Raw genomic sequence first — 26,825 nt, forward strand, 5'->3', positions numbered from 1 at the left:
GCCGCTGCACCGGCGCCCGGTAATGGCCCCCTGACATCAACAGGCCACCGGCTATGGACTATCAGGGTCGCCGGCGCCGGGCTGCCACTGGCATAGTGGTGGTAAGCAGACGGGCGTCTGTTGAGAAACATTCCGACAATGGCAACGCTCATAAGAGCTACAGATGGATGAGCGGCAGTAACCTATATAGAGGCTATCTTGGATATTTTTATCTCTTATGGTGTCATTGTGAATGCAAGGCAGACAAGTTAATCGCCACATTTTGAGCACCTCAATCACATTAATTCGAAAGTTATGTGCAGCAGTTATGATGGTTCGAACGGAAATTAGGCAATCAAGATTCAAGAGACGTTTAGTTTTTATTGCTTAATTTCAGGTCCAAACAGAGTCACAGACGAACATTGCGCAGAGATCCACCCTACAACCAAAAATACTTCGTACAACATCCGCCAGTCTGCGTGCCACAGGCCCACCCTAAAAAGGCGCGGGCTAGGCCTCGCCGGCACTGATTTTCCCAAGAACCTGACTACGGCAGGCAACCCATGCCAGAGACTCGGCGAGCTTATATTATCAAACAAAATTACGGCGAGATTGATGATCGATGCTAATGCTTGCTCAATAGACGTCCTATGCGTAATGCGCTGTTCGATACGTGATAAATCATATTTAATATCCATATTAAACATATTAATCTGACAACACGCTGTTTCTTGGATACCAAATAGGGGAGAGCGGGGAGAGTTGTATCATGTCCAAGTTGTATCAGGGCGAATTGTGCCAAACTTATCCAATAGATTGCGCTTGTGACGCGACCAGCCGACGAGTTTTTCCGGGCGCCATCTTTCTCTGTTCTGTCGTGTGGCTGGGTGGACGCGTCTCGAGGTGAGAGCCGATTTTATGTTTTTTTAATGTCATTCTAAAAAGCCAAGTTGCAAGAAAATGTGTGTTTTGGGCATTTAGATGTGCACGAATTTGAAATATCTCCGTAGCGGTAGTGAGGGTTGGTTCTAAGGCTGCGTGAGTGAAAATGGATTTCTCCAGCTGTCCGCTGTTTTTGAGCACGAGGATGTTTTTTCCAAGATGGCGGCGAGGTACATGTTGTATCAGAGCCGGGTGGGGTATGTTGTAACATGTATGTATGTATGTATGTATGTATGGGTATGTTGCTTTTGATCGCAAAAGCTAAGCCCTGGCTCACGTTTGTAGGTAGCTAGTCAATAGGTACTCGTTCCATTTCGGCACAATGTGTTGGCTTCTTTGCTCTTAACGGGCCACTTTTGCGTCTAGTCTGTTGATGTTTCGTTCGTTTCGATGTTTCGTTAGGATTGACCTAAGTTTGGTCTCATAAAAGTGAAGCCTTTGAGCATATACATTGTATTAACCCCATTTAATGTTGTTGTTATGTTCAAAACCAGTAGCAAGCACACTCCCTGAAACGTGAGATAGTGATACGAATTACCCCACCATGTGATACAACTCACCCAAGCCATGGGGCAAGTTGTATCAAAAACATTGTTCTATTCGGCAGACCGTAGAAGAAAAACTGGTTAAGGTAGCGGAAAAGTTACTTTGCACAAAAAAGCAGAAGAATCAAGGAAGGAGATAGTATGGAAATAATGAGTTTATCACGGATAGTTACGAGGTTAGGGGTCTCGGAGTAAAAACTGATACAACCCACCCCACTCTCCCCTAACTTTGTGTGTGCATCGATTCTGTGATGCGAGTTCCATTCAGCATAAAACATTCCTGCCGATATCAAGCAACTCTAGCACCTATGACACAACATACACAAATGCGCTGATTTACGGAAAACTAGCATAACTTTTCCCTGGTCTATGTGACTACGTGCATGCGGTGAAGTGTACCGCCTGGGCGCGAACTTACGTGCATGTGTCCTTGTCATAAATTGTGTACCTTTATTATCCCCACACGTGTTGGTTTACTTATGCATTATACATGACCTCGGAACACTCATATATCTGGACGTTCGGGGTGGGACAGCGGGCAGCGGAACACGCCGACAGTCGCTCCTTGTTGACCCTCAATCAATTCTGGAAGATTGGGTGCCTCAGCACAAACAGGGCTCTGCACCCTCGGCGACTGCAAATGAGAGCCAGCCACTCTGAAGTTGGTCTCGCAGACCCTCTGAAAAACAGCCCGGATAGCGTGTTTAATCATAGATCTGCGGCCTGAGGCGGCGGCTGAGCCGTGAGTGGGACGAGTTGGTACTGACGCGACACCAAACGTGAAACGGATGACGCCGGCGACGGGCGCTCTGTATAGAGACGGCTGGTGGGCCGTGGGCGGCGGCCGACCGCGCCTTGTTCGCCCTGATGGATGACACCGGACGCGAGGCGGCTCATCATTATTAATCAAACTGAGCTAAACCACACAGCACAGCTCAAGGTGACTGTGGGCCAAACTTGAGGGATCATTGGATGTCATTTTCTACTGCAGAACAAAGAGACACTTTTCCCCTTGCGAAACTTAGGTATACGTACACTGTAGTATGTATTTCGTTGACAAATCTATTCGACTTTGCGATTTTCCCCCTATACGACCGATTTTTTTTTTCCAGAGCATTTCACTGTTCAACGAATGACATCAACCTATTTTACATTTCAGAGCGTCGGACGGGGTGGTTGCCCCTCAGGCCAGCCCAGCCATGCAGTCAGGGTGGCTGCGGACGGTGCCTAGCCCGCTGCTGCTGCCGCTGCTGCTGGTGCTGCTGCTGGTCCCGCCGGCCCTCGGTCAGCACTCGGTGCTGCTGGACGGTGACCTGGTGCTCGGCGGCCTGTTCCCCGTGCACGAGAAGGGTGACGGCACGCCGTGCAGCGCCAAACTGTACAACCGCGGCCTGCAGCGGCTCGAGGCCATGCTGTTCGCCGTGGACCGCATCAACAGCGACCGCCGCCTGCTGCCGCACACCACCATCGGCGTCAACATCCTGGACACGTGCAGCACCGACACGTACGCGCTCAACCAGTCGCTGGCCTTCATCAAGGCGCCACTGGACGTCATGGACACGGTGGCCTTCGAGTGCGCCGACCGGTCCACGCCTCGGCCCAAATATCGTTTCAAATCCGTTAGTGGAGTGGTTGGTGGCTCGTATAGCACAATCTCCATCAACGTCGCCAACTTGTTCAGACTCTTCCGCATCCCGCAAATTTCACCAGCTTCCACTGCGCAGGCGTTGAGTGATAAAACGCGTTATGAATTTTTCGCGAGGACAGTGCCACCGGACACGTTTCAGGCCACGGCGTTAGTGGACATGGTGCAGTTGTTCAACTGGTCTTACGTCAGCACCATCGCTTCTGATGGCTATTACGGTCACAGTGGCATGGACGCGTTCCACCGCCAGGCTGCCGAGAGGAACATCTGCATAGCGGTGGCGGAAAAGGTGCCGCGGGACGCTACGGCCAAAACATTCGAGAACATCATCATGAACCTGCAGAAGAAGCCGATGGCGCGGGGAGTGATCCTATTCGTCAGAGCCGAAGATGCAAGGTGAGTTTAGGCCTGCACTTTAGGGAAGCCAAAAGTTCTTTTTCAGCTTGTGAAGTTTTATTTGGACGTCAGAGAATGACTTCGTATCTCGTACCTTTACAGAAGAAATAAGAACGCTTAGTTCCCATTTTTCATGCACCGGGTTTTTGTGGGCTAGAACCACGAACGTGAAACGGAAATGGTGTGCTTTGCCTGTATGGAACTGAACGAGTTAATTTATTTCGTCATCTGATGACAACGCCAAATAACGTTTCGTACAGGCGGTGCCCCTTTTTTTAATTGAAGCTCGCATTTCGCTAACAATGCATTTTGTTTAGTTTTCCATAGAAATGATTATTGATTACGTAACTCACGTTTAGCGAGCCCTTAGGGTGAGAGCATTCGTGACAGCAAAAACAAAACGGTCCGTACTACCTTCTGCGCCTTTCCATCATCGCTCTTATAGCGGTGCGCCACTGTCGACAGTGCGCTGCAGTTGTCTACACTCCCAATTTCTCAGCCGACGTTTCTATAATGGTTCCGCACGCACCGGCCCAAAACCTGGGGCTGGGAAAACGGGGAGCATCTGAAATCCGAATGGAATTCGGACATCTCGGAGTGGCCAGAAATGAAGTTTCTGAATCGCTTAGGCTGAGAAACTTTCGTTTCCGTGTCGGTGCATTTTGTTCCAAATCAGCCTAAAATTTGGATTATTCTGACCTTGCTGAGCTGACAGTTTTATAATGTTTGTGCTCGGTTATTCGGTAATACAGGGTGCACGTACTCTGTCGCCTTATTATTTCAAATCGCTAAACGATCCTTATAATTTTAAGGAGTGAAAAACTGTTTACACAAAAACGTTGATCAGTGCTTATTATGTATCCTATTTCAACAATAATATAATGCGCGATATTTTTGCTATGGACACTATTTAAGATTTCAGGCAAGTACCTATGTATGCAACACAATGGACGCTCATCAGACATTTCACAGCTCACTCTAGATTCAAAATGATTCTTATCATAATCGTTCAGGTGGAAATATATAACGTGTTAACGACAAATATCGATAAAAACGTCAACATGAATAGCACCCGTCTGATTCAATGTAAACGTGTAGGAAGCATCGACCATTAGATACTTTTATTTATGCGCATTTATTCACTCAAAGTTTTATTTGATGTTGACTTTTTGAATATTATCTGAAGTATATTCCAATAATTCACTTCAAAATATGTATATTGGCTTCTTCAGCCCCTTTTTCAACCGCTGTTTAAACTCGATATCTCTTTATGATATACACCAATATTTTTGACCAAAGTTAAGGCGAAAAAGTTAATAATGGAAGCTAGGAACATATAGCTTTAATATCAGAATAAAGAGCCTCAATCTTGGCGGTGACGTGTTTGAAATGACTTTATTTTAGAGTGCCTTGGAATTATGTATTTATGGCGCCATTATTCAATCTGGCCATTGGATTTCTTTTTGGCGTCGACGTGTCTGCATGAGTTATGTGGCTTGAAAAACGAGGGTCTCAGCGAAAGAGTATCCTACGCTGTTTAACGCCTTCTATCATATAACGTCGATGCGAGCCCTCTTCCCAGATTATTTCCAGCAGCGTAGCGAGACGCACGAGGCGGCGTTGGAAAGGCCTCATGTAATCCTCGATTGAATTATCCAGACGAGCGATTAAACACATCTGAAGTAATCCTAAAATTCACATTTTTAGGCTACGTGACATGTCAAGGTCAGGCCGAAGGTCAACGTTCAGCATATTTACACATACTCATGCATACTCGTGCACAATTTTACTGCAAGTTCCTTTTGTTGACCACAGGGGCGTGCTGGAGGCGGCGCAGCGCCTGCGGCTGCGCGAGCCGTTCCACTGGATCGCCAGCGACGGCTGGGGCAAGCAGGAGAGCCTGGTGCAGGGCGTCGAGGAGGTGGCCGAGGGCGCCATCACCGTGGAGCTGACGTCGCGCCGGGTGGCCGCCTTCGACCGCTACATGGCCGAGCTGACGCCCGACACGAACCGGCGCAACCCGTGGTTCCGCGACTACTGGCAGGCGTTCTTCGGCTGCTCGCTGGCGCCGGACGCGGCCGAGGACACCGCCTGCGACCCGGCGCTGCGGCTGCGGCCAGAGACCGGCTTCGTCCAGGAGTCCAAGGTGCAGTTCGTCATTGACGCCGTCTACGCGTTCGCGCACGCTCTCGAGGCACTGCAGCTGAATGTCTGCGGCGTCAACTTGGCAGTCTGCCAGGAGATGAGGAAGTATGACGGAGGCGACTTCTACAAGAAGTACATCCTCAACGTGTCATTCACAGGCAAGTTATCAGTTACGCATAAAAGTTATTACATGATATAGCTGAAGTGATTCAAATACAATGTCACCAAGCCACTTGCCAGTATGCTCGTTTATCCATGGTTTTGTGACGAAAAGTTACAGCTAAATAGAGTAGTGATAGAGCATAACACTGGTATGCATATGATACTGATCTTGCAGTATCATATTATGCGTTTACTTTAGGCGTGGTTAGTCCCTCTTTGTGAATACAATGCACTACAATTATATCAATGGTGACTTGATCCTGTCTTTCTAGGATTTTCGAAGCGCCTTAGCGGTGCAGTTAATTTTAAAAGAGCAGCAAATTGCAAATCGGCAAAAACATTCAGCTCGTCGAAATTGAGACACACTCTACACTACTATCCTTTATTGATCGTGACTATCAGAGCGGAGATCGGGCCCGACGAAGCGATCTACGCAAAATATCGATTCACTACCGGCCCTACCACTCGTCAAGTCATAGACACCGTCTTGTGATAGTCTTGTGTGTTTATCACTGACCGGAAGCTCATTCCGAGGTTCCGACGGTATTCGGTAGGATTTCGACTATTGTGATGCGGTGGTCGCCCATATCCTGTTGTAGCAGAATGACTGAAGCCATTCCTACACACAGAAAAATATTAACACCGTTAGCGGTGTAATTGCACAGTACATATCTGAGCACTTGAGGAAAGTTAATTTAGTCCCTTCCCCGCTTAAATTACTCGCGCTTCTAAATGAACACCAGGAAGAAGGTAATAGAACACTGTTAGGAGGGTTGGGTGTTTTGCTACATGTAGTCCTAACAGTGTTCTATTACCTTCTTCCTGGTGTTCATTTAGAAGCGCGAGTAATTTAAGCGGGGAAGGGACTAAATTAACTTTCCTCAAGTGCTCAGATATGTACTGTACAATTACACCGCTAACGGTGTTAATATTTTTCTGTGTGTACCACACACCCAAGGCATGCATGCAGAGATATCGTCGAAGAATGGTGAGAAAACGTTGGAGTAGTTTCAACACAATGGCGTTTTGATTGTCTAATATGCGACCATCTATTCCTTCATCATACGATATTGATGGATTCGTTTCAGACATGGCTGGAAGTAAAGTGATGTTTGATGAACGGGGAGACGGAATGGCTCGATACACCATCTTCAACTATCAGCGAGACCCAGTCACCGGGCTTCACCAGTATAAGGTAGGGAGTTGTGTCGTCAGTGCTCATGGACTGGTTAGTACTGGTGTATTTTTTTTCGTGCGTTGCAGTGCGCTCTATCGACTCTCTCTCTCTCTCTCTCTCTCTCTCTCTCTCTCTCTCTCTCTCTCTCTCTCTCTCTCTCTCTCTCTCTCTCTCTCTCTCTCTCTCTCTCTCTCTCTCTCTCTCTCTCTCTCTCTCTCTCTCTCTCTCTCTCTCTCTCTGTCTCTGTCTCTGTCTCTCTCTCTCTCTCGCCCTCTCTCTCTCTCTCTCTTTCTCTCTTCCCCCTCTTTCTCTCTCCATAGCAGAAGTATGCTCAGCACCGTTTTATTGGAAATAGAACTGTGACCTGTCTGCCTATTGCATCTGAGTGCTGTTTCACCTGACGAACGCTCGTCTCCGTTCCAGGTGATCGGTCAGTGGGAGGGGGAGCTGAACATGAGCGCCGACAGCGTCCGGTGGAACCGCGGCATCCACCTGAGAGGACCGACAACCACCGCTCCGGACCCCACCTCTGATGTCACCACTGACCTGACCATTGACCTGACCTCTGGCCTTCCGTCCACCACGACCTTAGATCCTGACACCGGTCAGTCTAATCCACCTACTGACCTGACCACTGACCTACCCACCACCCCCACCACCGAACTTACCGCTGATCTAACCTCAGACCTCACCCCTAACCAGACCGAAAACATCCCTGCCGACATCCTCTCTAACGTCACCGAATTGCCTTCGGAGACGACCGATCCCAGCACGGACGTCCAATCTGTCTCCATGACGTCAGAAGCTGCTGTCGATGTGACGTCACAGGTCGTAGAGATGGACGGGGACTCGGCTGACCCGGATGACCTGGTCAATAGAGTGCCGCTCTCCGTCTGCTCGCTACCCTGTGAAGTCGGAGAGGTCAAGTACATGCAACAGGTCAGTGAATCATGTTTAGGTCAACTTTGTTTGATGACCTTTCTTACCTTAAATATTAGAATTCGAAGTAATGGATTATCGTCAGCTTTGAACGTCACCGTGCGCAGTGCGCACCTTGACGGAAGAGCGTGACACCTATGATACTGCTACGTCACCCCACGTCAAATAAGCTACCATATTATGCTGTCCCGTCACCTGCTACGCTGTATGGCAGCAGCCAGCTTCATCTTTTATGGGACACGTTCCCGTCATGGAATCCTGTCATTTCGCCTGTCAAATCAGGCTGTCCTAACTAGTAGTTTCTTATGTCCCTGTCCGTCCCACCTGACTGTTCCTCACTACTCTACCTCCGTCTGCTGAAGCCTGTTTCTCATGTCTTCTTTCGCTGCAGCCTGTTCCTCGTGTTTTTGTCGACTGCAACTGACATGGGCGTCACTGACCATTTATCCAACAGCGGCAGTATACCGGGAACCCTGTCGGTGCCGATTGCCAGGGACGTTCGGTAGACTTGATCAGAGACGGCAGACTCTCTGATCAGAGCCGACAGACTCTCTGATCAGAGATGGCCCAGACAGATCTCACTGATCTCATGTCAGATTTCGGATTAACTCATTGCGCACTGTCGCCGCCCGCAAATGGAAAGAGACATCGTCACGTACCGCTAGCAAATCATTTCCGGGATTCGGACACTTCTCATATAATCTTTAGTCGCAAAAGGACCTTTTCATTTCCAACATACATTTCACATAGGTTAGAGGTGGCCACTGGTCACCTGGCTCTAACCACAAGAAACAAAATCAATACATATAAGCAAGAAGGCAGAATTGCAGTCAGCAGCTTCCGCTTCCCATATCAAATGGACTCGGATTTGATATTCGATTTCAAAACGGCTAGGTACTCTTTTTAATGCTTACACGACAGAATGATTTTATGCTAGTCAATCAAATGACACAACGAAATCAATGATGCAACGTGTCTTTGCTAAATCGCACTTGAAAGGCAAAGAAAAAAAGAAAAAAATATACTAATGGGAGATAAAGCCACATATTTAAAATCAGAGACGACTTTCATTCCTGCTCCGGTTTGGGAGCCTCCACTGAGGTCGATATTTTATTGTAATTGAGATGCATATAATTGAACAGGCTGACACTGGGGTGCAGACTCCCCTGAGCTCATGGATATTGGCTATGTGCGCTCCTTTTCGGAAGTCGAGATGCAAGCTCCCCTGAGGCCAAGACCAAGGTAGCTGCAGTCGGAATCAGGTGGTCGGTTCGATCATCAACAGATGACCCTGCCGTCGGACGGGCCCTCTGGGATCTGACATTTTCGCTGAACGGACCGCTTCTCTCGGGGAACATCGCAGAAAGGAACGCCTATTTTTTAAACCAGCTACGATCAACATAAGATCAGACTTTATTTTCCTTTGCAGTTATAAACATGACCCCTTCATTGCTACTCATAATTTTGGCTAGTCTAAACAACACACAGCAACAACCAGATCTGTCTATCCGGAGCTGTCAACAGTCGGTCCGAGCATGCAGTCACCGGCGCTGCACTGCCATGCTTACCGTGCAGCTGGGAGCCCGCCACCGGGCAGGGGGCAGCGGTGATGACCTGCCCTCCCTCCCCGCGGTGATTATCTGGAGTATCGCTGGCGGCAGCGAAGCACGGCGCTGATTGCCCATTGACGATAAGCTGACACATGTAGCAGCGATAGCCGGCCTCCGGCTGCCCCTGATGGTCGGGCGGGCTTAGAGGAAGGAGGCAGCGAGGCGGGGTGAAGCAGGAATGCCGAGACAAATAGTCTGGCTGAAAATGTAGCGAGTGTGGGTGACAGACGATAGAGCGTCTCGCCGTCTGGCTATAGCGATAGCCGTGAAGGAACGCAGATAAAGGGGAGCTGGGTTCACAGATGCAGGGACAAGAGAGTGCTTGCAATAAATTTTACTTTCAACGTATTTTAACGGCAACTTAAAAGCAAATCTGAAAATGAAGAGCGGTCCCCCTCCCCCGTTTACCGCCCGTCATAGCATCTTATGTATAATACATTTTTTGTGTGATTTAAGTGTCCCTGTCCATTGCAGGATGAAAAAGTGTTGTTCATTTCCGACCTACCTGCATATTGTGACGCTATACCCCTTGGCATGCTTTGCTAATATGTGATCGAGTGCCAGCAGTGTGGTAGGTATTGCCAAACGTCAATATACGACCTACAAAGGCGACCCATGACATAGTCCGCTAATGCGCGTCCCTGATATGCCCTGCAGGGTGAAACATATTGTAAACGTCAATATACAACCTGCATACAAATGTGATCAGCAATATGCCCCGCTAACACGCCGCCCCTGATGTTCCCTGCAGGGCGACACGTGCTGCTCGATGTGTATGTCCCGCTAATACGCACCCCTGATGTACCCCTGCAGGGCGACACGTGCTGCTGGATGTGTATGTCCCGCTAATACGCACCCCTGGTGTACCCTTGCAAGTACTGCTGAATGTGTATGTCCAGCTAATACGCACCCCTGGTGTACCCCTGCAGGGCGATACGTGCTACTGGACGTGTATTGTCCAGCTAATACGCACCCCTGGTGTACCCCTGCAGGGTGATACGTGCTGCTGTATGTGTATGTCCAGCTAATACGCACCCCTGGTGTACCCCTGCAGGGCGATGCGTGCTGCTGGATGTGTATGTCCCGCTAATACGCACCCCTGGTGTACCCCTGCAGGGCGATACGTGCTGCTGGATGTGTATGTCCCGCTAATACACACCCCTGGTGTACCCCTGCAGGGCGATACGTGCTGCTGGATGTGTGACAAGTGTGAGCCGTTTGAGTTCATGAAGGACGAACACACGTGCGAGGACTGTGGTCACGGCCGGTGGCCCTACCCCGACAAGCTCTCCTGCTACGACCTCGAGGTGCAGTACATGAAGTGGAGCTCACCGCTAGCCATCGGACCCATCGCCATCGCAGTAATCGGTACGTAAAACCTTGTTACACGTATATTTGCTGACATCGCACCCTAGACTCTTCGACTAGCAGTTCTTTACGCGCTAACGGTACAACATTTTAGGCACTTACCATTTGGTGGAGTGAACGCACGTACCAAACCAAAAGGTATAATGTTTCTTTATGGTGATTGACATGCTTTCATTACAGGGATTCTGCTGACGCTGCTGGTGATAGCGCTGTTCCTGCGGCACGACGATACACCGATCGTGAAGGCGTCTGGCCGCGAGCTGAGCTACATGCTGCTGGCCGGCATCCTCATCTGCTACCTCAACACGTTCCTGCTACTCACCAAGCCCAGTCCGGCCGCGTGCGCCCTGCAGCGGGTCGGCGTCGGGCTCGGCTTCGCCTTCATCTACAGCGCCCTCTTCACCAAGACCAACCGGATCTCGCGCATCTTCGACTCGGCGTCGCGCTCTGCCAAGCGTCCGAGCTTCATCAGCCCCAAGTCCCAGATCGTGATCACGACGCTGCTCATCTCCGTGCAGCTGCTGGCCACGGCCGTGTGGCTGCTGGTCGAGCTGCCCGGCGTGCGCTACGACTACCCGGACCGCGGCCAGGTCATCCTCAAGTGCCGCATCAAGGATTCGTCGTTCCTGGTGTCGCTCGTCTACAACATGGTGCTGATCGTCGTGTGCACCGTGTACGCCGTCAAGGCGCGCAAGGTGCCCGAGAACTTCAACGAGACCAAGTTCATCGCCTTCACCATGTACACGACGTGCATCATCTGGCTGGCGTTTGTGCCCATCTACTTCGGCACGGGAAACTCGTTCGAGGTGAGTCGCTAACCTCAGATGTTACGGTTCGACATTCGTGAATAGGATGTGGAGAGGAAAATACAACTGTTCTCTGCATGTATAAATTATTATGACTTCATAATGTGCCGTAAAACATGACCTTGACAGCGGCACAGTACGGCATCGTGTGAGCACCACCCTTTGGTGGTAGTGCACACATAATATCAATAAGGCACAATCGCGTGTCAGCCGGCTGCGTGACCGCAGCGTCCAGTACAGTAGTTGATCGTCACGTAAATTATAGACTCGGTAATCATATATTCACCTCCAGTGGCGCAATGACCAGCTCGTGCTGGTGCTCAGTGCCGCTGGCTGCCAGCGGCACAGGATATGCACTGTGCAGATAACAACGATTACCTTTTCTCGACAAATTTGTCAAAGTGTCTACGGCCTTGTCCAAATGAAGTTCGTTATTTTTCTTCCTTCTCTGCACTGATTATTCTCTCTTTATCTTCGTTCTTAAGCCCTCTCCTTCTGTCATGCTCCTGCTCCTGTTCCTTATCTTCCCCCTTTTCCTCCTCGAGCTTCTCTTCCTCCCCAGCCTCACCTCTTCACCCTCACCTTTCTCTTCCTCTTCCTTCTGTTCCTTATTTTCCTCCTGCTTACCCCACTCCTTATCCTTTGCTCTCGCCCTCATCCACTCCTCTGTCTCTCGGCCTCGCCCGACCGTTCCGCGGTGATCGTCCAGCCTGGCTCAGCAGAATCCTTTCAGAGGCTGGAGAGACGGGCCGCCCTGTATCAATAGACGCGTGGCCGGCGTGCCGTGTCCCCGGACGCAGCGGTGCGGTGCTGTCGCCGCCGACCTCCTCCGGTGTGACCCGCCGGCGTGGTCGCCTGCGTGGTCCGTCACTCGTCAGATTCGATATCGACGTGGTTCAGATTGCGTCTTGGTCGTACACCCTGATCACCTACAATCATAAGTGCAACCGAGCCAGATATAGATGATGAGCTGCACAATGCTAAAGAATAGGATGTTAGTTTTCTATTGCTTTGATGGCTATGGGCTCACACAAGTGTTTACTCAGAAATGCTTCCACTCAATTCCAATTTTGATTCGATGTTGCGCTATAGCCGTTGTAAATATGGCACAGAACAACTTGGTAAACACGTTCGAAAGCGCAGTGGAGTCAGACATTACTGCTGATTGATAGTGTCGTGCAACGTTCGATGCCAGTCGGCCTATGGCGAAGATTGTTTGCTCAAAAGGCTTTCGATAACGCGGCTATGTGTCTCCGTACTAGCAAAACAACGGTACTTGTCTCAATGCAGTGCCCAAGGCATTCGTCAGTTGGGATCAATGCTATATCTAAACCGCTGGGATGTATCCTGAAACTGCTTGTAATCCTGATCGCACGAAATGAGCATGACGTGCAGCTTGTTTTTTGTCGAGGACTTGATGCTATGGATAACTGATGACCCAAAGTATCAAAGTTTACAGCCATCGTTGCGTGTTTCAGGTTCAGATCACCACGCTGTGCGTGGCCATCAGTCTGTCAGCCTCGGTGGCGCTTATCTGCCTGTACGCGCCCAAGGTCTACATCATCGTCTTCCACCCGGAGAAGAACGTGCGGAAGCTGACGATGAACAGCGCTACCTATCGAAGAGTGCCGTCAAGTTCGGCGGCACCATCTCTCAACCACAGTAAGTTGAAGGATGACCAACTGTTGAAGACTATTGAGTCAGATTCGAGAATTCAGTAGCTCTAAGCTCCAGGGACGTAGCCAAGGGGGGGGGGGCGGAGGGGGCGCCCGCCCCTCCCTTGGGGTTTTCAGGAGGCCCCCCGAAAGGATTCAGGCCAACGTGGGCCGAAGGCCCACGTTGGCCTGAATCCTTTCGGCCTGAATCCAACGTGGGCCGAAGGCCAAGTTGGCCAAAATCACGTCGGAGGCGAAAGAAATTCACGCGGAAATCTAAAAATGACGTCAGAAAAATCAGGGCCCTCTGACCAGCCTGACAAGTGACAGCTAGGGCCCTTCTCATCTCCTGTGAATAACCACTAGTGTCTGTGTCTGACCGCTAGGGCCCCTCTGACTCCTCAGTGGAGAGGAGGCCCTCTGTGGGTAAGAGGCCCTCTGTAGAGAGGAGGCCCCCTTAGAGAGGAGACCCCCTGTAGAGAGGAGGCCCTCTGCAAAAAGGAGGCCCTCTGTAAAAGAGGCCCTCTGTAAAAAGGAGGCCCTCTGTAGAGAGCAGGCCCTCTGTAAAGAGGAAACCGTCTGAAGAGAGGAGGCCCTCTGTAGAGGAGGACTCCCTCAGTAGAAAGGTCCTCTGTAGGTAGGAGGCCCTCTGTAGAGTGAAGGCCCTCTGAAGAGAGGAGGCCCTTTGCAGAGATGAGGTCCTCTGTATAGAGGAGGTCCTTGTAGAGACGAGACTCTGAAGAGTGGAGGCCCTACATAGATAGGAAGCCCTCTGTAGAGAGGAGGTCCCTGTAGAGACTAGAGAGGAGGCCCTCTGTAGAGAGGACGCCCTCTGTAAAGGAGGCCCTCTGGAGAGAAAGACACCCTCAGCAGAGAGGAGGCCCTCTGTAGATAAGAGGCAATCTGTAGAGAGGAGGCCCTCTGCAAAAAGGAGGCCCTCTGTAAAAGAGGCACTCTGTAAAAAGGAGGCCCTCTGTAGAGAGCAGGCCCTCTGTAGAGAGCAGGCCCTCTGTAAAGAGGAAACCGTCTGAAGAGAGGAGGCCCTCTGTAGAGGAGGACTCCCTCAGTAGAAAGGTCCTCTGTAGGTAGGAGGCCCTCTGTAGAGTGAAGGCCCTCTGAAGAGAGGAGGCCCTTTGCAGAGATGAGGTCCTCTGTATAGAGGAGGTCCTTGTAGAGACGAAACTCTGAAGAGAGGAGGCCCTACATTTGTAGATAGGAAGCCCTCTGTAGAGAGGAGGTCCCTGTAGAGACTAGAGAGGAGGCCCTCTGTAGAGAGGACGCCCTCTGTAAAGGAGGCCCTCTGGAGAGAAAGACACCCTCAGCAGAGAGGAGGCCCTCTGTAGATAAGAGGCAATCTGTAGATAGGAAGCCCTCTGTAACTGTAGATAAAAGGCCCTCTGTGGGCAGGAGGCCCCCGGTAGTCAGAGACAGCGTCGTATATTAAGTACATAGACTGGAGGCCCACTTAAGCAAATTACGTTAAGTTCCATATCAGTCCATCCGTATCGTCGAGCCAAACACAACTAAGGTGTATTCATCGCTCTAGCATGCCTCTATCAAAAGTTATTCGCGAAAAAACAGTCAGATACCATTGGTGACCTGAGATGACCTCAGGGTTATAAAAAAGGGTCACGGGTGCCATTTTCATGTTCAGTGTGTCAAAGATACTAGTAATTCAGTGTTTTAGAGTGTTTATAATGACTTTCGTCTAAAAAGGCGACTTTCAATTTAAGGTCGCAAAATTGACCTGACCTTATGTCATCGATATCAAAATTCCAAGACATACATTTTTTGCATTTTGTCGCTCTTTTGCATTTGCATCTCTGAAAGTTTCAAAGCGTTTGGTCACTCCGTGTAGCTTTGGCAGACATTGAAACTTTTTATGTAGTGAGGTCATTTGACCTGACCTGGTGACCTGACCTTAAGTGACCAGGGTCTGAAATTTTCACAACATATGTACATAGAAATGATGTAGGATAAAGTGTGCCGCGCCGCCGTTTTTTTAAAAGATATTCACGGAAAACTGCAGGGGGGTGTTTAACATCCCCGGCAGGGCGCGGGTTAATGCATGAACACAGCAGTCCATTTCTGTAATATATACAGGGTTGGGCAGATAAATTGGGACAAAATACATATTTACATTCAGAACGCCGTAGCTTAGAAATTTATAAACGTAGGCATTTCAAATTTGGATCACATATTGTCACACCAATTTTGCACATTTATCACCAAATATGATCACTGTGGTCCACCTGCATCAGTCCTTATCGGTGCCTGGACTGGCCGCACGCGCGGCGAGATCTCCCTTCTGAAATGGCTCGTAATTGTAGCCAACTGGCACTGCTGAGACTCACCACAGTCACATGGGGACGTTCGTTAGACTGGGCCGCAAAAACGCCCCAGCAACCAGAACTTGTGTGGGCTGAGGTTTAATGAGGGAGGGGCCATTTAGCCTTGGGTACAGTTTCCGGGATCCTCCGTTTCAGGAGATTTTGTATTTAATTTACTGTATGCCGGGGAGCTGACTCCTCGAAGAGCATCACTCCATGCAGGATGATGCCTTCTTCCATCTTGTTGATTCGAACTGCCGGAATAATGGTTAGGTACGCTGTAAGGACGAACCTCCTCCCGATTCCGTAAAATAAGGGGGCCCCACGTGGCCGTCAGAAGTCACCGAGTGGAATGCCATCACCGATGTCTGCAGCATGCTTTTTGGAACTAAGATCACGTCTTCTGGGCTGGTTGCGATGTTTCATGGTGTTTGCGGTTGTTCATATGTTCGGTTATGGGGATACAATCGTCGAAAAAGACCTGCACGTGCTTGCTCGCTTCTCCAAAGCCCTTCAAGAGGAAACAATATTTTTAACGTCACAGCTGCTTCAACATCTATGTTAACAGGTCGATATGCATCAATGCATAAGAGTACATGTTTGAGGTGCTGGTATATCGCTTTCTCATGGCGCGGCTACCTTCGTTGTAAGCTCGCGCCACTGTTTTCGCGAGGATCCTCTGATTTAACTGAATTTTACCTTTTAACCCCCCTGGAAAACCGGGGGAGCGGCCGGTGTCAATGCAATAAGTATGTAAGGATGAGTCAACATCTTCTCTTCCTCCAACGTTTACGTCTGTTCGATACACACTACTTTCAGCCATTTGATGGAGCATAATTAGAGTATTGGCATGCATGTGGGCGCGGACTAAGTTGATAGTGACTTGCTTAAGCCCACGTTCTGTGATCAGCCGATTCAAAATTACAACGCAACCTGCATAACATCGAAAAGTATTCATTAGCCTATATTTACGTTCAAAAATTATCTTAATCACTAAAAAAATAGTCGTTTTAGAGGAAGTTGAAATTTGTCCCAATTTATCTGCCCAACCCTGTACATGTGGCTGTGTTGGTATTTTTACGATGGATGCAATTACCCAAACCATTTATCAGACCGTGGTGATATTCCCATAGCCATGCTTCGCACAACTCATAATAATTTATTTGACCGGGAAATTAATATATATATACCTATCCATCTACTGTTTGTTTCATCTACGGCGTAAATGAAGCAAACCACCTGGACCTAGGAAAATTTACTAACGAAACCATGTTTTACTTACAGCAAATAAACGTGGCATCATTCACACAGAAAGAATTGATAGCCGTATAGTTTCAATCTTGCAGACGTCAGTCAGGTCAGAATCGTGACAAGCCTATTGGAAAATATAATGATCTGTGTTCTGCTTCGAGAAAACGAGTCAAAATCACCCAATTCTTTCTGAATTACTTCAGGTTATCTAATCTGTAAGCACCCAGGTGGCATTTACTGACAGGGGCACCGGGAAGGATCATCTGAGGTGAGGTGAGGTCATCAACAGTTTTTAGCCAATAAATCACGACATGATGGGGCTAAATGGTTGTTAGTGTACCAAACCGTTCGCCTGGTCATGACGCGTCGATTGGTACCCAGCGTGACCTTCCTAGGTCAGATTTTGAAGTTGACCTATCTATGTCTAGGTCGTTATAAACCATGTTATTTGTTATGACCTCTGGCGACCTCAATATTGACCTGACCCAAAAAAGTAGCTTACAAAAGTTGTAAGTCGTGCAACGAACTATCAAACGCCGTTGCCGTTTGTCGCTACGATTCGTGCTTTTCGAGATCTGACTTGGGCCAAAAAGGCCCCCGCCCGATTCCGAGTCTTTCAGAGCCCGCCCGGAATACGGTTAAGCGCTTGAACGATATATGATAATACACCAAGTGTTACTCTGACCGTCATCCAGTATCCACCCATTCCTCGCAGATCCTCCCCCTCCTGCTGCGGTTCGGCCGCCACCGCCGCCGCCGCCGGCGCCCGAGTTTTTTTTTTTTTTTGCCAGTTACCACTTACCATGCCACTCGGAGACTTGTGATATGCGTATGTTTCTTACCGCTGCAGCAGTAAGAATAAAGAAACATACCAGTGCGCTGGCCATATGAAAGCTGAACAAAAGTGAATGCGTTATGTTGTATATGTAATTATGTAGGCATGAGACCCTCTGTAGAAAGGAGGCCCCTTTAGGGAGGAGGCCCTCTGTAGAAAGGAGGCCCCCGGGATTCCTCCGCCCCTCCCTTGGCCAAATCCTAGCTACGTGCCTGCTAAGCTCTTAGTTCTAAGCTTGGTGGAAGGCCTTGATAAATCGCTTATATTCCATTCAAGAAATTCACCCACCTCTCATTAATTTTATTTAACATGATTTTTGAATTACTTCGTTTAATATTCTTACGAATTTAAACTAATGACATCATTCATCTTCCAGCATATCCTAGCAATACGTTTACAGTGAATCGGGCAATCATCCCTCCGATAAAATGTGTCCACAAATTCATTTCAGCAGCCAATTTACAGATGAATACAATCTCTAAAAGTGTTATTGAGCCCCATCTCCTTTCCGGGCGGTCTTTATAGCCGACCATTTATCGTTTTGGTGAGTCCGAAGAAAACAATGTAGTCTCGGCGGAGGCATCGATTTGGGCTGGCCGTTCGACAGAGGGCCTCCTCCTCCCGATGTGAGGAGGGAGATACTCTCTCCCACTCTCTCCTCGGCGACGGTTGTGTCTATGTCGGTGACAGGGGCGGCTTGGCTGAATGGTCATTGTTAGAGCAGGCCGCGGACGTATTCATTATGAGTCGCGCCGAGGCGGCCGCCCCGCCCAATGCAGCTTCCCAGGGAGAACGGGGCCGTTCGAATGGCCGGGGGGTCACACCGGCACCACCCGAGAGGGGCTCAGAAAGCTGGGAGCTAAGAGACTGAGCGTGCGCTAGCAGTGGTGGTGGGGAGGAAAAACGCACTGAAAATGGGAATGTTGGATGGAATGCGGTCAGTGTGGTTTATGAATACCTAGCTTTGTTCCCAAATTCACTGACATAAGTCATAATGTTATAAGTAGCTTAGGGGAGAGTGGGGTAATTTGGCCGGTGGTGTAAATTGGCCGCCCCCACCTGTACGAAAGCTGATAAAAGTGAATGAAATAACTTAGGTCTCTATTCATTTGTCATCGGCAGAATTAACTCGAGAACAAATATCAAAACTTTCCCCCTCTTAGTTTTATTCAAAATTAATAAAAGGTGAATTACGTTAGAAAATGGTAACTTTTACTTCCGTTTAAAAATGTGTATAACGGCCGTTTTCACGACGGAACTTTCGCAGAGGAACTTATTTGATACCTAAAAAGTACCTACCCTTAGAGGCCTTAACATCCCTCAAACTGAAATATTTTATGTTCAAAATAATTTTAGAAGTTTAAATCCGGGCATTTTTTGCCCTCAAATCACTTATTTATTTACAAACACAGCAATTTTTGGTTCTAGTAGCCCACCTTTCGACTATGAGGTATCAAAGCAGCGTGGCAACTTGCTCCCTCTTTGCTCCCTCGGGTATCTAATTCCGGAATTCTTAAAAACAAGGAAAGTATATATCGAGTTCTCTTTTATACCTATTCAGTTATGTTTTAATGGTGATTAAAATATGACAAATTTTTTAATTACATTTCATATAAGAAAACACGCAAAACAATGAAACAAAAATAACTACGGCAGATAATTTAATTCCGACCAATCAGCACCTCAGTAGGATATGACGTCATACAAGAATGGTGGTGAAGGCCGTTTGCAGTCCCGGCCGGTAGGTCACGTGACCGCCGGGCGCCTCGGGTCACGCGGCGGTCGGGAGTCGGACGCGGGGCGTGGTCGCGGGCGGACGCGCGGGGCATCATGCTTTGCTTTGCTTGCTTTGTCAACTTCATATAACTTACTATCGCATTCGTGTGAAAGCCAAGCACTGCTCAGTGCCCTTAGAAATTGAGTTTTGGAAAGCTCAAGTCCTTATAGCTCCTCAGGTCGGCAACAGTTGAAGCCTCATCTGAACCCATGTGAAAACAACGAGGGTAAGGAACCTTGTGTTGCTTTTTCTTTTACCGTCATAATTATCTCAAACCATCACAATTTTGAGTTGCCACATTGTCTGCTTCACTACATTCGTGTAAAACTTGGTTGAAGGCTGGTGGCTCAAAGAAAGGTGAAGATATTTCTTTAAGTGCCTAATCCGTGAAATATCCCGGCTTTACAAATCTACACTTTTCATTTTCTCCACGATACATTTTTTAAAATTTTCATTGTTTAAATTTAATCTACATTTGTTAAAATCGGGGCTTTGGTTTTGTGTAAACTAGATCATAAAGTTTACTATAGTTTTGTGTAACCTGATGGCTGAAGAAAATAGTAATTTTGCTAAAATGATGTGCGGAAATGTGTTGCTTTCCAAATCAAATTACTCATACCTATATTTCATTCAAAATTAGGAGGCATTATTACTGTTTTTTCTTGTAAGTTGTAACATGAACTGAGTTTGGGTACGGTGCTCCGGAAACGTTGTGGAACTTTAAGCTAGCTAGAGCAGTTTCCATAAAAATTGTTTAGATAGTTGACATGGCTTGTTGACAACTCTTTTGCTGTTTCTAAAAAAGTGAAAAAATATTTTCCTGCATTAAGCACACAAGGCATGTTATTCTCATAAGCTATCGAATGTGTGTGTTTTTTTAAGCTGTTTTTTTTAAGCTTTTAAGCTGTAACTTCAGTTACTTCACTTTAGAACATATTGCCCAGAATGCGTCACTGATCATGAGCTGGTATATCATATCATATGTAGCAAATACATAAATGAGAATAGTGTGTCATGAATTTTTGTGCATGCTTCTGGATCATCTGTAATTACATCAAAGGCTCGGCTCAAGAGTGTCCTGCCGACCAGCTTATGCCCAACCCTTTCTGTCCGCAGAACGTCGCCTGCGACTCCCGCACGCCGTTTGCCCCGGCCGTCCGTACTGGTCTTCGCGCTGCGAGCCGCGCTGGAGTTCGCGGCGGCGTCGTGGAGCTTCCATCGGGACGGCGTGTGATGCCCGCGTCGAGCTTATAAGCCGTGAGCTTCGATTGGCGGCTCACGCGGTCACCAGCTGTATGTACAGCCTCGGCCCCGACGACCCCGCTAATGGCCGAGACCGGCATACCCCCGGCATGGGTTCGCTGTCCGGCGCAGCGCTGGCCGCCCGCATGCTATGCTACTTTTGGCTGTATCGCTGCCCAGCGGGAGCGAGCTCCACGCTGCGGAAGAGGTACACGTTGCGACCCGACTGAGGACTGCACCCGGATGGTGACACGTCGGCCTCTGCGCCCTGGCCGGGGCAGGCGTGACCGACGTCACAGTGGAGGAACGCCCAAACAAGACCAACCCACCGTCGGAGCAGCATGGAAATATCATGTTCTGCCTGGACGTCGGACCCGGCGGCCGCAGTGCACCTGCACACGTGCGGAGAGGGGCGCTGGAGGCTACTCTGGAGCTTCTGCCATTCCGCGGCGCGACTGCTGGCAAAACGGCGGCGATTGAGGCGGTTGGGAACAGCTGCAGCAATGGTGATGGCGGTGATGGCGACATGGCGGTTTGGGACTTCATCTCAGCGCGGCCGCCGCCCAGGCGCCGCTGCGCCCGGCTGCTCAGCCACCTACCGGATGGCGGGGTGGCCCTTACGGCCCTCACGCCCGTTCGGTCTGCGGCCACGTTGTGGGGTGGCGGTCGCGGGGTTAGCGGCGTTGGACTTCGTCCTTTATCCAGACTGCACCGTACCATCTGAACGGATGGATCTGCCAAGAAAGATGACATCCAAGGCGGCTATGAGGCGATCACAAAGCTTCACCAAGAGCTTCTCCTTCATGGGGCCGGCCGGCCGTTAAGTCGCAACACCGGCTGCCGAGTGCCAACAGCTGCGTGCGCTGGCGCCGACGCGTTGTGGGCCGCGCTGCTGACGCCCAAGCTGCGATATCAACCATCTATGAATAAGTGGCAGCGGTGGCGGCTTGTCAGTTGTTAACGTGCCTTAACAGACGTTGCGAATAGCCCGCGTTGGAATCGCATGGTTGGGAACACAACGCAAGTAAAAATGGGCTTCCTTGATGAACCTACTTTTTAAGCATTGTAGCCTTTGTAATTTTGGATGTTTTGCTGTAGATATTATTTTCTACATATATACTATATAGGCACTCACGTGCTTTAAATCGCGCAATGCAATTGAACCATGGTAGGGGAGAGCGGGGCCAGATGAACCACTTTTTATATATTGACATGCACAGCGAGATCTAGTTGTCATATCGAAAAATGCACAATGCCATGAAAAAATATGCTCTTTTGGCTTTATTTTAAGATATGTAAAATTATGTTTCAAACATATTTTGCTGCCAAACGCATGCTTATAAAACAGCTCTACGCCCGTTTCAAATGACCCCGATGCGAGGGTCAATTGAACCAGTCCATGGGGTCAATTGCACCTATCCTTAACAATGGGATGTTTTCCTCTTTAAGGCCACTTTCTTAAGGAGTTATTTTGTCCGGTCTACTTTTCCAAATGCTACATTCAATAGGTCGTTGGAAAGCTAAAAGTGCAAAGTTCCTCATAATAGGTGACATAAAGTACATAGACTATGGTAAAACGGGCGGATGATGAAAATGAGAAATATCTCAGGATATAGTGTGCTTTCAAGCAAAAGGCTGGAGAAAAAGGGGTCAAAAATTGAGCTCTATTAAACTACTATTTCAGTTTAAAAGCTCATTTCAAAGGTGGACTATTTCCTTTAATGTTTACAGCCCCTGAACAATAACCATTGCAAAGGTCACCGGGGTCCATTGAAACGGCCTGTGGCCCTGTTTCAACTGACCCTCAGAGAAGCGTTTCAATTGACCCCATCCGCTCCCGCCATCTCGCACGCGCCGTAAAGCACATGTCAAACGAGCTGGAGGGACGGCATCATGCTGAATGAAGGGCCAAATAAGGTGTTATTCCGGAGCCAGGAGTTCTTCTTTCAGCAAACAAAGGTATATGAGATATCACAAAATATTCATAAAAACGATTTCTCCCAAACGCCCCTCAAAAACACAAAAACAAGTGTCAAATCAAAATTACCGTCCGTTTGCCGCCCAAACGCCGTTGACAAAGGAAGTGGTCGAGCGCGGATGCGCAGTGGTGTCGGCAACGCCATATGTTGCATACTGTTGAAAATAAAGCCATGTTTCATCTGACCCCGTGTTTCAACTGGCCCCGCTCTCCCCTAAAGACAATGATAAATGAACTGAGAGCTGACATGCCCCATGCTTTGTGTGTGTATGTGTGTGTGTGTGTGTGTGTGTGCGTTTTTTTTTTGGCGAGTCGATAAAAGTGGTTTTGGACACTGGATGAGTTTTTAGGGGTGTGGTGAGGGGGGATGTAATTCCACAGACCTTCTGTCAGATTCACTAATGCAGTAGGTCTGTGCGGTGTTTAGTTATCGGAGCATTCTTTGAAAGTCGTGAATAGGGCCACCGAGTACCTAAAGCCGTGAAATTCCCCCACAAAAACTTCTTTTAAATAACCGGGGATAGGTACATGAGCAGAGTAAATGCTATTACGAACGCCTATCACAATGCTGAGCGAATAGGAAAATCCATAGATGGAGAGTTGTGCCGCGTTACGGGTGCTCGGGCGCAGCCAATCCACCGTTACCGCAGCGGTGACCTTGACCCGCATCGTCTGTCTCGGCTCCAAAGCCAAACCGGCGTGGAATTGGGAGCGCTCGAGCACTCATGGTCCAGCGCAATTCTCCACCTAAATCCATTCCTGATACACATTTGCTTGCTGATAGTCATGTAACCCCGGTAAATTCACCCAACTTTCATATTGGTCGCTCCATAGACAGATGGCCACAGAGATCAACTTAAAAGGCCATTGTTGCATTCATTTAGTGGAGATCATTAAACAGCCGTGATAGGCCACAAGTCGCGTGACATCATATGTGTAACAACCAATGACGTCGGCCTGCAAAACCCAATAGAAGCGGCTAGCAGCGTGCAATAAAACAGGGCGCTGCTTTCTAAATGTCTGTCGTGCGCCATAAATGAATATATTCTTTGTAGCGTGGCAACTCAGTATCTTTTTTAAACTATTGTACTAGTATTTAATAATTTCATAATTTTATAATTGTGCTTACGCTTTATGTTGATATTAGTGGTAAATCCTTAGATAAAGCAAATCGATGTGATATTTAATAGAAAAATAGCAAACTAACGCACCATTCATTCGAAAGCTGGGAAAACTACTAAAAAGAACTACTAAAATTCCTGAGGAACCAAAGGATCAAATGGGGATTAAATAGATGCCTGCTATTCCGTCGTGAAAACGGCCAACGTGTAGTATTTGGGCTGTAAACGAATTAAAACATTATAGCGCCATTTTTGAGGGTGTTCAGCGGCTCCAAGAGCAATTTCATCTAGTTCTGTACAGCCATGACAACTTTATAGACAAAAAATTTCAGAATGGCAATGTGGGGTTATTTGGCCGGGACTAGCGGGGTAACTTGGCCGGTGCGCTCAGAGTCACTATGCTGGGACGGCCGAGTTGTCATGGTCAATTATACCATAAAGGACATAATTCATGACCAACTTTGACTACCTTGATGCCATATTTCCTATTGGACAGCTGTAAGGGCATGTGACGTCATCAAAGGTTACCTAACGCTTTTTTGCTAATAAATACTTACAGAAAAAAGATACAGCCGCGCAAATGGTCTCATTGTGTTCAGTTCGTCAAGGCGCATCGAATGATATACATGATGACCTTGAACTCACGTAACCTTGAGGTCAAGCGACCTGAGGTAACGAGACCTGAAGCCAACCTTGACCTTGACCTTGACCTTGACCTCTCGAGGTCAACACATACATGTTTCGATGCGGAATGACGAGAGAATTACGATGGTGTTTTTAGTTTTGGCCTAACTTGATTACTTCAAAAGTTATTCGTAAAAAACTGTCATCGCATCTAGAGCCGCTATTTTGACTATTTTCGACCCCTGTGACGGGTGAGTCAACCTCCAAAATGCTTCAAATGCGTCGTAGGACACGCGTCATTGCTGAATGTGAAGCTGACTCGCCTATAACAAAAATAATGGCCTCAAACTAACACCGGCCAAATTGCCCCACACCCCCGGCCAAATAACCCTGCTAGTGGGGCAATTTGGCCGCTTTGCAGACCTTTGTAATCCGCCACAATTTCAATATAAGTAGTTACTCAATCATTTCAAGTTTACTGTCTAAGAAAGTAAAATGTATGCCACACCTGTCCGCGTTGAGAAAATGCAGAAATGTGTTGTCGATTTTTAGTTACATCGTTTTCTAAAAAAAGCGGCCAAATTACCCCACTCTCCCCTACATACTTTGCGTGCTTCGTCTTTTCTGTTAGTTTAAAATGTTTTATTGAAAGCTTGCATCTTTCGTCTGTTGCAGCTTCAGCCACGACCGAGGTGAAGCTGCTGGCGTCCTCGGGGGCCGGCTCCCAGGCCACGGCCACCTCTGTGGTTCCCCAGGAGGACGGCGACCACCGACAGCGGCCCAACAACACGGCGCCCTTATGAGAGCGGGCCTCGGGCGCGGCCGGCCGTGCGCCGCCGCCGGCGCCGGCCGTGCACGTGGTGGAGAACCCGCTGCCGGCCGAGGAGCCGGCGCTGCGGCGCCGGGTGTCGGCCACCGGCCGCAGCGGCGCCGCCGACTCGGACGGACCGCCCAGCTACGCCTCGGTGGTGGGGCCGGCGCGCGGCGCGCCCGACTGGACGCCAGAGGCGGCCGCCGACTGGCCCGACGAGGACGACTCGACGAGGGCGCACTGCGGCGACTCGCCGCTCTCCAACGGCGTCGAGCCGGCGCTGCTGCCGGCCGCCGACATTTACTCAGATGCCAAGGAGTTGGCCATCTAGGTCGAACTTGGACTGCTACTTCGCAGCAGGAACGATGCAGGGGAATTTGGCACAGGAAAGGTCCTTCATATGAAAGTTTGTGACTTTGTTCAAGTTTCAGAGAATGAACTGGAGTGCTACTGGACTGGAAACGAGTGCTATTGGCATGTCAAAGCGTGCACACAAGTGCGATGTCTGTGGAAATGTGCTGGCTAAGGTTGGGTGTCGATAAGTGGTTCTGCCGAACTAGAGACGGGTCGGATTTAATTAGTGCCCCGCTCTAGGAATAAGTCCTATTTTACTGCTTTTTGCCTTGACAGTATCGAGGTTATTGATGATGGAGGTCGCATGGGTGAGCCGATAGTGTAAAGAGGCTAGGCTTGAACGGTGAACGGTTAAATATTATCCTTGCATTGCCTATTATTTGTCAACACGGCTCCTGAATGTCTTCATCTCATGCTGTATACATCGACTCTACTCATTGTGTATAGTTTTGTTAAACATACTATACCTAGATACAGATAGTGAAACATGCGACCGATCTGCTTAGCTTACCCGGGTCATAAACGGCGGTCAACGTAGCTGACCTGTGGCCATTCTCACCTATCAATCCATCGCCTGTTTGAAAAATGATTGGCAGAAGCGCACAAAAGTACATCTTCAACTTATAAAAAGACTGGAGCCTAACTCCACAAGAACAGAGTAACAGCGGATCATAGAAGAGCATCACAATGTACTTTATGACACATTGGCCCTATTTTTTTACGCTGTGTACGCATATATTTGTTCAGTCTCTGTAAACTACGCAGGTCTTTTATTGACGCCCATACGACTCAGTGAACGAATACCTATTGGAGTGCATCCCTTTCAACGCAATAGGCTCTTAGTATTCATGTGCACTATAATTTGTATGCTTTGCCCTGTGAAGGTGCGTGTGTCTGTGATAAGTTTAAGTAACTCGTGAGACATTGCTCTCAAGTCAGTTTTTCAAGTCAGCCAATAGTCAGTTTTTCAAGGGAGCTTATATTTAAATCTATCATGGTTCTTATTGTCCTCTACGGCAATAGCGTTTCGGAAGTGTTGTTCTGTGTTTACATGTGTGCAAGTAGATGTGACGTTGCTTTCTTGGGTAATAACAATCCTACGATCTCTACCAATACACCTCTCCGTTTTTATT

General features: G+C 48.5%; 1 protein-coding gene across 1 annotated transcript; it reads left to right on the forward strand.

Annotated features, from left to right (window-relative positions):
• Positions 1-2,630: 2,630 nt before the first annotated feature.
• LOC122390186 (metabotropic glutamate receptor-like) lies at positions 2,631-26,825 on the forward strand. The gene is made up of 8 exons (XM_043382901.1): positions 2,631-3,507; positions 5,323-5,810; positions 6,903-7,009; positions 7,415-7,930; positions 10,719-10,908; positions 11,089-11,714; positions 13,193-13,376; positions 25,203-26,825. Exons 1-8 carry the CDS (start codon positions 2,666-2,668, stop codon positions 25,328-25,330), a joined length of 3,081 nt encoding a protein of 1,026 aa, XP_043238836.1. The 5' UTR covers positions 2,631-2,665; the 3' UTR covers positions 25,331-26,825.

The sequence above is a fragment of the Amphibalanus amphitrite genome, unplaced genomic scaffold (genome assembly GCF_019059575.1).
Source record: "Amphibalanus amphitrite isolate SeventyFive unplaced genomic scaffold, NRLGWU_Aamphi_draft 000385F_arrow, whole genome shotgun sequence".
Classification (NCBI taxonomy): Eukaryota; Metazoa; Arthropoda; class Thecostraca; order Balanomorpha; family Balanidae; genus Amphibalanus; species Amphibalanus amphitrite.